The 12,102-nt window shown below is 38.0% G+C and overlaps 1 protein-coding gene across 4 annotated transcripts in view; it reads left to right on the plus strand.

Moving 5' to 3' along the window:
- FMNL2 (formin like 2) overlaps positions 1-12,102 on the plus strand; it is a 322,575-nt gene that overhangs the window by 220,760 nt on the left and 89,713 nt on the right. For all 4 annotated transcript variants that reach the window (XM_025404122.1, XM_025404123.1, XM_025404120.1 and 1 more), the window contains exons 4-5: positions 601-677; positions 10,271-10,354. In XM_025404122.1, coding sequence (XP_025259907.1) covers positions 601-677; positions 10,271-10,354 — 161 coding nt within the window. The remainder of the gene's footprint in view (positions 1-600; positions 678-10,270; positions 10,355-12,102) is intronic.

Below are 12,102 nucleotides of genomic sequence, written 5' to 3' on the forward strand. Positions count from 1 at the left end.
GTCTGAATTTTTGTTCTGTACTAGACAGAGAGTTGCCTGTTAAACCAGCTCCCAATAAGAACCTGGCCACTGAGTCTCTAATGAGCTTTATGCGTGTTGTCATTTGTGTCTCCTCGGGGAGAGGACTCCTGGAAGATTGCACCTGGTTTCCCGCACGTTTTATCCCATGAACCTTTTCTCTTTGCTGATTTTGCTTTGTATTCTTTTGCTGTAATATGTCATAGCCACGGGTATGACTGTATGCCGCTGAGTCCTTTGAGTCCTACTAATGAATCATTGAAACTGGAGGTAGTCCTGGGGTCCCTGACCCATAGGAATACTGGTGAATATTGTTGTGTGTGGGGGGTAGGAAAATAAAATCTACTTGCTGAAAGGCACATTTTTGTGTGTCTTTTTCTAAAACAAGGACTTTTTCTAGTCCTTTCTCAGTAGCTAATTTTCATAGTGAGGAAAATGTGTGTGCTCTGCGACAAAAAAAGGGAGGGAAGCCCATTTTAGAAGTGAAGATATTTTTCATATTGTGTTAAATTTATTATAACTGAGCTTCAGTTATAGCAGTTGCTAAAATACTTTGTGTGAATATGTGTTGTTAAATTATAGAAATTCAGACGGCGTGTTCAAGAATCTACACAAGTGCTAAGAGAACTGGAAATTTCTTTAAGAACCAACCACATTGGGTAAGTATACCCCTTTAACATCTTAGCTCTAAAGCTTTTGGACACTTTACAAAGTAACTGAATCATATCCAAAGAATTGAGCTTCCTTATGGTTCATTATAAATTAAAAGACTGAGGTTTTAGTAGATGAAACCTTTGTTAGTACTCAAATTACTTACTGCCCAAGAATCAGCAGAAGCAAGACAGATAGTCCTTGATTTGGAATTCATAACAATTCTATATTTCTTTTGCGCGGGTGCAGTAAATATGGACACTTGGTTTCATGTTTGCATAACAATTCTCTGGCAAATCAGGAACTCCCAACAGTAGATGTAGACTGAGATCTTGGAAAATCTCTAAGCTTTTACTGTAGTTCTCCAAGTTGCTGAGTTGAAGCTACTTTATTTCCCTTTCGTTAATTCTCTAGAGTTTCTGGCCAGAAGGGGACGGAAGCTGGAATAATGTCACTTGACTCACGTCATTGCACTCAGACACATTCTCAGTCTCTTTTTCATACATCTCAAAACCTCAGGACCATGAAGTGTAAATCCACTCTGGGAAAATAAAGTTCAGGGAATCTCTGCACTAAGCATTCTGAGTTTCTTTCAGGCAACAACATGGTTGCTTTGCCTCAGGCAAGTACAGCGGTATTATATTCTCCCTTACCCCTGGGTGGCCTAATTGTACCATGTCTTCAAATAAGATGGCTTCTCTCTGAGGCAGAATGATATCAGGTATCCTATTTTGTAACCCTCCTTCTGCCCAAAGCACCTGCATAACATTTTGGGCAAGCTATTTAACCCCTTTGGTTTTGATTCTTTGAGCTTTACAATGAGAGGACTATCGACTTTTAGATCTTTTAGAATTTTCCCATGACATTCTTTGCAAGTCTATTGGAAATGAATTTTGATGTATATATATTGAGCTTTAGTTTTACAGAGTATCCTGTAACATACAGTAAGTCCTCTCTCATTGATAGGTTCTTCTTGGAAACCATGAGTTTAAGTGAAATGATGTTATAAAACCTTTTCCCCCCTCATCAATGTCATAATGAAATAATGTTATTTGAGGTTAAGTAAGGACTTGATATGGATTTATTATGTAGATAAAACTTTATTTCAGACTGCTGTAAGCCATTCAAATGGTTAATTAGCATAGTTATTTCAAAATAAACTTTTAGAAATTGTAGAAATGCTATTTTGATTGATAGGTGATGGAACTTGGGTAAGAATGTGCATTTCTTAAATGATAACCAGCAGGTTTGTCACCTTGAGAATGAAATATTCAGAAAATGAATTAATTCTAGACTTTGTCCCTGAAAATGAACTATAGAACAAAGAATCATAGAGTCATGATTTTTGAACTGGAAGATAAATTAAGAATTGCCTAATGCCTCATTTTAATTATTAAAAGAATTAAAAGAATTAAAGACCAGAGAAGGTGAGTGAATTGCACAGTCTACAGCTGTAGAGCCAGGTGCTTTGGCTCAAGTTGCTCTGTTGCTTTTCCTGTATGACTTATGCTGGCAGCCGTTTCCCTGAAAGTAAATAAGATTATCAGGGATCTGGGATCAAAGCAATGAGGCTTGTCTGCTGGAGATGAAGATGGTGGTAGTTTAATACTTTTGGGCATTTAAACTAAGGACATTTAAATACTTTCCAGTATTTATGGATCAGGAACTAGATTCGATTTTGTTTGGTCCAACCCTAGGCCTTTGGCCCTTTTAACTGAAAATGGTGGAATGAACTGCAACCAGGATTTCTACAAATTGTCAAAAAGCATTTCTTAGGTTGGGTGCAGTGGTTCACATCTGTAATCCTAGCACTTTGGGAAGCTGAGGTGGGTGGATCACCTGAGGTCAGGAGATTGACACCATCCTGGCCAACATGGTGAAACCCATCTCTACTGAAAATACAAAAAATTAGCCAGGCGTGGTGGCGCATGCCTATACTCCCAGCTACTTGGGAAGCTGAGGCAGGAGAATCACTTGAACCTGGGAGGTGAAGGTTGCAGTGAGCTGAGATCACTCCAGCCTTGGTGACAGAACAAGACTCCATCTCACCAAAAAAAAAGCATTTCTTTAACGTGAAATTGACCATCAAATACAAAAGGAAGATGATCATTTCCAACACAAACTTGGCTGAATAGAAGAACCTTGGTTGGGTTGAAGCCAGTGCAGTCTGCAAGCAATTGGAGTGGTTTGTTGTTGAGGATACTCTAGGCATGTTGAAAGATTCTTACATTTCTTTCATCTTTACCGGGTGAAGTTTTCCCTTGCCCACCGCCTATGTGAGGTACTCTGAAAGCCTTGGCTTTAGCAGCAGAAAAATTGATGGAGATGCATTGTCTGATTGTATGCAAGCAATCACTAGCATAAACTTACATGAAGTAAAACCACACAACCAGAGTTTGACCATCTTGCCTGTCCTGAAAACCTAAACCTGAACTCACTCTTTCTTATGTAAACTAACTGGCTTGATCTCACTTGATAGGGATATCTTCTGAAAAATTACTCAATAATGACTAAAACAATCAGTTGCTAAAATGAAGAATTCTTGAAATGCAAGATGCTATATGAGGAAGCCATATATTTTATTGTACTGTTTAACATACTGTAATAGATAGATAATTCAGGGCTGAGTGTGGTGGCTCACGCCTGGATTCTCAGCACTTCAGGAGGCCGAGGCAGAGGATTACTTGAGCCCGAGAGTTTGAGACCAGGGTAACATAGTGAGACCTCGTGTCTACAAAAAAATAAAATATTAGCCAGTCACAGTGGCACGTACCTGCAGTGCCTGAGACGCTGAGGCAGAAGGATCAATTGAGCCCGTGTGTTCGAGGCGGTAGTGAGCAGCCGTTGCACTCTCTGAGTAACAAAGTGAGACCCTGTCTCAAAAAATAAAAATAAAAAATCAGTGCCCATTTGCTCAAATTTGTGCTATGCCCCTTTCTAGTTATTTGACCTTAGATAAGTTACATAAGTTTTCTGTACTTACTATGTGACCCAAGTTAAATTCTCATTGATAAAATGATATGATAAGACTTACATCATAGGAATGTTGTAAGGATTAGATGATATAACTTATGAAGACCTAATAAAGGGTCTGAAACTTAATAGTTACTCAATATATGATAGTTGTTTGTTATGCTTGTTGCAAATAATATCTGTAGTATTCAACAGTATTGTATATCTCCAAGGGATTCCCTAAGGCAGAGAGTGTTACCATCTTTATCTAAAATCATCCTGACACCCAGGAGATTATGATTCCCAGAAATTAAAAAGGAAGGATTACATTTACAATCTACTTGTCCTAAAAAAAATTGTTCTGGGCACATGCTTGCTTTTCAAGGTTAAAGACTTGAGCTTTACCGAGATAACATTCTGAGCTGCAGCTTTGTCAAGCAAAGGGCTTGTTCTGAGTTTTGATATAAGCCTAAAACTCTATAAATGGAACAATCTTCTGAGAAAGAAAATTAATTTTCTCTGAGTCAAATTGAAATAAGAATTAGACTAGAAATAATCCCATTCACTTACTCTTAGGAACTATAATAATAGAGAAGAATTGGATTATGACTTATCTAAGCTTTTGAAATTACTTGAAATACCCTTGAAATGATCCACGTAGTGTTAGAACACACTGGCCATGCAGTGTGAGTAGGCAGATGCCATGGTGCTTAAGATGTCAGAGTGATAGGATTTAAGTTGTGGTGAGGGTGAAGTGGACAGATTTACCAGCTTTATTCTGTGGAACTGATGTGTACGCTGTCTCTCCTTGCAGGGAATTTATTGTAGTAAAGCTGCCTATAATGATAGAAAATTACTTTCCATCCTCAGTGGAAGGTCACAGAAGTTCTGAAAGATGCTCATTTCACTTTCTCATTGCGGTGTAGAGAGAACAGGCATGAGATTGCAGAAGGAATGTGGCAAGTTCGCAAGGAGGGGAAGGAGGTTTGTAGAAAAGGGAAGACGCTGAGGAACTGCTTAGTTAATGTCGTCTTCTCTCCTGCCCGCCAGACTTCTTTATGAATCAGTGCTGGCTGAGCCAGGCCAAAAGAAGAAAGACAGGAGAGTGACAAAGGCTGCTTTTAACATGCATACAACATGTATGGTTGTGTGTGTGTGTATCAAGCTGCCTTATGATTAACTTATTCCTAGATGGTACTTTTTTAGAAACCATCAAGGTTATAATCATTTTGTTATTTATTAAGCACTGTGTTAGGTGCTTTATATTTGTTATTCTGTGTATTTCCTACAAAAATCTTACTGACCATTACGCCTGAATCCCTGTTTTACAGATGAGAATACTGAGGGTCATCTATTAAGTACCTTGCTCAATTCCACACAAGTTAGAAGCACCGAGATTTGAGCCTAGATATAGTCACTTCTAAAATTTGTTACCTAAACCAGCAGTTCTCACATTTTATTTTGATTTTAGAATGCCTTTATACTTTTAAATTATTTTTGAACCCCTATAATCTTTTGTTTAGATGGGTCAAATCTATTAATGTTTACAATATTAGAAATTAAAACCGATATATTTTAAATGTCTTTAATAAAACATTTATTTAATAAAATTTAATTTAAATACATAAATATAAAATAAATGTTATATATTAATATAAATATTAACACATTATAAATGAACTTAAATGACATGTTTTATGAAAAATATTCTTCAAATAAAAAATTGGTGACAAAGGCTACATTGGTTTAATTTTTGCAAATCTCTTTAAAAACTGGATAATAGTTGGCAGCTAGATTCTCTTATCTGAGTCAACATTCAGTTTGTTGTAATCTGTTTTGATTGATGTATATGAAGAAAGTTGGGCCTTATACGTATGCACACTTAGAGATGAGTTTTTTTAATGGTCTTTTCAGATAATTGTGGATATTCTTTTTTTGGTAATACCCCCAAAATTGAACGACTGGTAACTGATTCTTACAGATAGCTATAATGTAGAGTCTGAAATCATATCAATGAACTTTTTGCGCTCTGTTATATTAAAATCCACTGGCCAGGCACAGTGGCCTGCAGTCTCAGCAACTTCGGAAGGCCGAGGTGGGCAGGATGGCTTGAGCCTGGGAGTTTGAGTCTAGCTTCGGTAACATGGTGAACCCTTGTCTCTATAAAAAATACAAAAATTAACCAGGTGTGGTGACATGAGCCTGTAGTCCCAGCTACTCAGGAGGCTGAGGTAGGAGGATCACTTGAGCCCAGGAGGTTGAGGCTGCATTAAGCCATGATTGTGCCACTGCACTTCAGCCTGGGCAACAGAGTAAGACCCTGTCTTAAAAAATCCTTTGTGCTGTCTTGCACTTTGATTGGGTCTTTTTATCCATATGTGAACTTGTGACATGATTTCTTAACATCATGCATTAGTCATTTGAAAGATCAGAATAACTCAGTGAAATCATGTTTCTCAAATGTTGAAGTATATCACTTTGCAATATTTTAAAAAATCACACTTGTTAATAACCACTAGTCTGATTAGAATATATTTTAAGTATTGAGAAGCTGTCAAACTGATGGTGGTGAATACAGGTTTTCCAGAATTCTAATTTTTGTTTGAAAGCTCAAAGTTGGTCATCAACAACAAATACTGTGTTGTCCCTGAAAGGATGGGCTCACTTCATATTTGAGTAAATGTCTGCCACATACCCCAAACTGAATCACCATAGTTTGTCAATCATTTTTACAAGTAAATTGACATTCCATGAAAAAATGGCTAGTTCAGCTCACAACTCGAACAGTTGCACAGGTGCTTTTCCTTGAGACAACCATGCTACTTGGGCAGGTAGCAGAAGTACTTTATGTGAGCTTCCTGTTTTGTCACGCTGAAAATGAAAAAGATGTGTACTAAATGAGTAAGCTTTAATAAAATCAGTATTTTTTATTGCTTATCTAAGGGCATTCTTAAGTGAAGCTGGCTTTTTCCCCCTCCTGAGTGCACGGAGTGACAAATACAATAAATAGGTGTCTTCTTTGGTTGCAGCAGTTTTATACAGTATTTCTTTGGCATTATACATGTCAGTGTCAACAGAGTGAAAACAACCAATGTCCTAATATTTTTATGAAAACAGTTGTACCTTCATAGACAGCCTGAGAGGGTTTCAGGGACCCCTAGTGGTGTATGGGCTATACTTTGAGAATCAGTTTGCAACACTGCCTAACAGAGTAGATCTGACCAGTGTTGAATCCGCACAGTGCTTCTTTCTCTTGCTTTTCATGATTTTTCATCAACTTCAGTTCCCACTGTATGTCTGTAGGACGTCTCTCTAAAGGAGGCTGGCAAAGGGAATTAACTGCTTGTTCCTTTCTGTTGTGTAACTTTGGGCCACTTGGCTTGATCTTAGAAATTGAAAGCCAGGAACATCTCTTAAGACCTATATGAGGAGAAATAAGGTTCTAAGATTTGGGGAGACAGAACAAAGATTTGAAGTCAAGCTGTGACCAGCCTACAATAAAATAGTGACTGTTGGCATTGGCACTTAATCTCTTCCTTGCACCCAGTTTCTTCCAGAGCTATTTGTCATTGTCCCTGTCTTTTCCAGCTTCTAAGCATCTGATTTAGAATTTGTCTAAATTCAGATTTACAGCATATGGTAATTATATTGAATCCGTGAGGCACTCAGGAAGTTATGCATTCTGTCAGAGTCAGAAATAATTCAACTTTCCAAAACCTATAATTAACCAATTTGAAACTGTTTGCCTATTGGCAACGTATTAAAAAGTGTGTGTAGCATGCACAGAGGTGAAATGGAAATAATTTGCTATGGGAACCCTAAATATATGATATAGTCCTTGCATGATCATTTACATAAATCTGCAAAATGAGGCATCCATATTCTTTGAATGCCTTTAGATTCCAGATACTGCTTTGAAAGTTGCCCGTTTTTATCTTTACCTGTTTTCTTTCCTTACTGTTTCATTTCTGTAGAAGTTCACTTTCAACTCTGATTGAAAGTGGCCGGTTCTCTCCAATACAGAAAGTTCCAAGTCAAGAAGGGGTAGGGACTGAGATAATAGAAAAATGGGGGCTCTTTTTTTCTTATCCATATCCTTATTGCTGAAATGACTTTGCTAAGCTAGCCTGATATCATTTGATAAAGGGGGGAAAGTAGCCAGCCCTGAAAGACTGATCTCATTCTTTCCTAAGGCAGCCAGGGGTGTCAGGACTAGATCAAATCCCAGGAGGAGGATCTTGTAGCTTTGAAAAAAATGTAACTGTATGACATTAAATCAGGGGTAGAATATGTCACACTTTCGCTGCCCTTTTAGGAGGTAGGCAGCAGGCTGTTACCTTTTACTCAGAAAATTGTCTTCGAGGCCCTTTCGCTCAAAGTCAGGAAGTGGAGATGGGGGCCTGGGTAAGGACACTGCAGTGAAGTAAGAGAAGCCATTAGTGTTCTTTATCCCTGCATTAAAACATATGCATATTAGCATGTTAAGTGAATTGTAGCTCTGGCTGTACTTGGCTATTTCCTACCTTAAAAAAATTTAGTTTTTCATCTGTAGGTCACTTGCCTCTTGTCCAGTTGGTGGCTGAACTTTCCAAGTGAGATGGAAGTGCCAGCCGGTGGTTGACACAAGGGCAGGCACTGAGTGCATTCTGGATGGTCTGCACTCTACAGAGGCTGCGTCTGGAAAATCAACCGGAAGAAATGACAGTGGTTGTTTCTCTTAGCTCCTAAATTCGTGTGTTCTTATAAGCCACTAAGAATATGTGAAACTGAGACTGCCCTGAAAAATCTGCCCCTACCCCCACCATGATTATTTTTCATATTAAAAAGACACCCACCACCAAGGGCCAGTTTAAATTGTACAATCAGAGCCCATAGACCAGACCAATGGAAAAGCCTAAGCAGGCTAAGGGGCTTGAATTTAAAGATTTTCTAATCATCAGATTTTGATAGTGAGTTCCAGACTTTACGTCTCCAGCCAGTCACAAAAAAGAAAAAATTCTTTTTACTATTTCTAAGCTTCTAATTACTAGTATTTAAACGTGATCAATGTCTCCTGAGACCTAGCACCATAGAAAGTAATTAAAATAAATAAAAAATAAGTATCTAGTAGATGCTGTGAGATTGTGTATGTGGCTCTTTTGAAATGAAACTCCAGCCTCCACCAGTAGCCAGCCCCGTTAGTTTTGTCTAGATCTCATAACAAAGCCACTTTGTGAGGCACACCAGGTGGTATTTTCTTTGCCACTGTTGCCACCCCAGGTCTCTCTTAAATTAAATGCTGTACGTTTACAGGCAGCTATGCCAAGTGCACAGGTTTTGCAGTTGCCTCTCTGAGGCACTTGGGGGGAAAACACAAGGCAAGCTTTCTACTTTCCCACTTTGCTGCCTCCTGGAACTACCTGCAGACCTGGGCTGGGTTTGCATCATGGAGATGACAGGACTAGAAGAAAGAATGAGCTTGAGGATGAAACAAAGAACCCCTTCCCCCTGCCAAAAATTAAAACAAACAAACAAAAAACCAAATATCCTGATTCCATGGGATTGTTTTCTTCCTTTTAAGACAAAGACCTCAAGGGGTTGCTCATGCTTAAGGGATACTTAGTAGAATTGTCCTACTGTTATTTTAATAACTAACAAAACTGGCTTCCATAGTCGCTATCATGTCCATAGCTGGTCAACCTTTTTAGCTTGGTGTTTCTGGAGGAAAGTAACCATTGTGGAATGCAGGTGGCAGATGTACCTTAAGTGGCATTTCAGCGATAGTAGTAGATCTTTTGACTTATTATTTGTTGGAGTTTGAAACTTAGTGAAGGCTTAATCAGGTACCATATGTTGTTTGAAGATGAATGCACTGGAGGAAATCTGTAAAAGGGGGTGGTGACATTTTACATCCACCTCCCTAAAGATTGTGTTTGAACCCCCTATCAGGATTATTATGAAGAACAAATAAGAATGTGTAAACATTTTCCATGAACTGTGGAGCACCATTCAAATGCAAGATGTTATTATTTAAAAAAGAATTTTTTAAAACACCTGATATTTGTCATCTCCCGGCCTTGATGATGGTATGTGGTGCCTGCAGCTTTTTAAAAGGTTTTAACATTCATGGAAAAAGTTAAGCAAATCATTATCCCTATTGAATTTCTAGAAGCCCATAAACACTGGTCTCTCATTGGCTAGTTTAGTGGTTTCTGTAGCTTAGTGTGCCAAGGAGTTGAACTTGGATTTGGAATCCTGCCTGGATTTTTGTGGTTATGTTGTCATGTCCCCCGTCTGCCTCATTGTCCATAGTCTTGCTTCCTTCCACAAGCAGGCTGTAGATCAATTGTGGTGGAAGAAGTACATTAAGCAAGTGCCTTCTTTAAAGAAAGTTTCTTACAGATTATCTTAAATCCTCTAAGCAGTAAAATGCAAAGATGGCCCACGTGTACTTTTTGGCCCTTATTTTTGCACATTAAAAAGTTGTGGTTTTCTTAGTTACCATATCTGAAAAGCTCCTGCCTCATGTGAAGTAATCTAGGCCTTCCTCCCTATGTCCTTTCAGGCAATGAAAGTTTCTGGTGAAAAAAACCAAAACTTTGCACTGTGTCCTTTCCTTGGCAGGCCATGTGATCAATTTCTCCAATGATTTTTTTTTTCCCCCCAACAGATGGGTCAGAGAATTTCTGAATGAAGAAAACAAAGGTCTTGATGTTCTAGTGGAATATCTCTCATTTGCACAGTACGCAGTAACGTAAGTAAAACTTGGCTTGCTTGCATTTGAATTTTTTGTGGTCACAGCAGATGCAACTCAGTGGTAAAGTTATACACCACACAAAGGGCAGAAACTCAGAAGCAGATGTGCTAGGGCTTAGGGAGGTTTGTTTCTATTTGGGTAACTAAAAACAAATCACATAATTAGTATTAGAAATGCCTTTAAGGCAGAAGTGAAACAGGTGAGTAAAAAAAAATCACCCTTAAAGGAGCCCTTATTGTCAAAAGTAATGCTTTCTTTAGGGCTTAAGTTATATATATGGAAGAATAGTCTAACAGTTAGTGAAAGAAGCATGTGATAAATCACTAGGTGATGCAAAAGAGTGACTCCCTTTTTATTTTAAAAATGATGTCTTCATGTATATTTATGTATGTTAGTAAATGCATAGAAAATGATTGCAGAAACAGATACCAAATACAGTGGGTAGGGAGAGGTAGCAAGGTAACAAGGTAACAAGAGGTAACTGGAGGGAGAGGTAACAAGAGGCTGTTCCTTTTTCCTTGATATGTATTTGTATTGTTTTGATTTTCTGCCTATAAACTGAAGGGGAGTAAAAACAGGTCAGAGCAGGAAAGAAAAATCAACCTATTTAACCTTGTTTTTGTTATTTCCTAAAATTCTCCTGTTTTCTCGACTTCCGGAATGATTTACAAGACTCAAAAGTGTACATCTGAATGAGACATTGTCTTCTCCACATTTTCTCCTTTAATCAAAAAACATCGTAGTATCCACAGACACACTCATACACACAGATTGAAGCAATAATGTTCGTTAATTCGACTGAAAGACATTTCAGCCTTGGTGGTGTTTTTCTTTTCCATTCTTGTTTTAAAAGTAGTAACCTGTTTTTTTAATTTCTTCACTCCAAAAGAGTCCTAAGACTTAATCAGCTGTTATCTTATAATCCCCATCATTTCCTGGAGAATTTGTGAAGAGAAAGGTATAATTATTCCTACTGTATAGATGCAGAAACGAAACTATTGACTGAAACTGTCTTGATAGGTTTCAGTTCTGATACCTCTCATGTATTAGATGGAATGGACTAAGAAAAACCAATAGACAAGTTCTTACCTTCCTGAGAAATGCTCTTCAAAGGATGTTTCGTATCTATCTCCATTTCATCAAACACTGCAAGTCTCCCTTATGCTTTATATTATATGCCAAGAGAAAATACTGTTACCTACCCTGTTGGGTGTTTTAAAATCTGGAGTGATATTTATGCAATTCAGAGAAGACTAAGAAATGTCAGGAGGAATGGGTAAGAATAGCATGCTATGTTTTCTGTTGGCTCTAATGAATCCTTTACCTACATGACAATAGAGCTTGGCAACCAGCTTTCGCAAATGTGCCTTCACATAAGACCAACCAGGAAAGGAGGTGCTCCTATGAGGGAGTTCCTGTAGTCTCTAGCGTAAGACAACAGCGCACAAAAGATGAGAATTCAGAGCTTTTGTTTCTCAGTCTTGTACCTTTGTGGGGGTTTTTTTTTTTTCAAGCAATTGCTTTACACTGTTTGCTTATTGGTTTTAGTTGGCTTTCATTAGATAACAAATTTTATATAGATATATAATTTGTCATCTTTCTTGAAACTAATGGGTTGAAAAAATTTCTTGCTTTTCCTTGGCATATGACAATTTCCTAGCCCGTGAAATATGAGACAACAGGCTCATAGTGCGTCCCTAAAGAAGCAGCACTCTTTTCTTTTTCCTCTTCTCTTCTCTTCTCTT

This window comes from Theropithecus gelada, chromosome 12 (assembly GCF_003255815.1).
Source record: "Theropithecus gelada isolate Dixy chromosome 12, Tgel_1.0, whole genome shotgun sequence".
Classification (NCBI taxonomy): domain Eukaryota; kingdom Metazoa; phylum Chordata; class Mammalia; order Primates; family Cercopithecidae; genus Theropithecus; species Theropithecus gelada.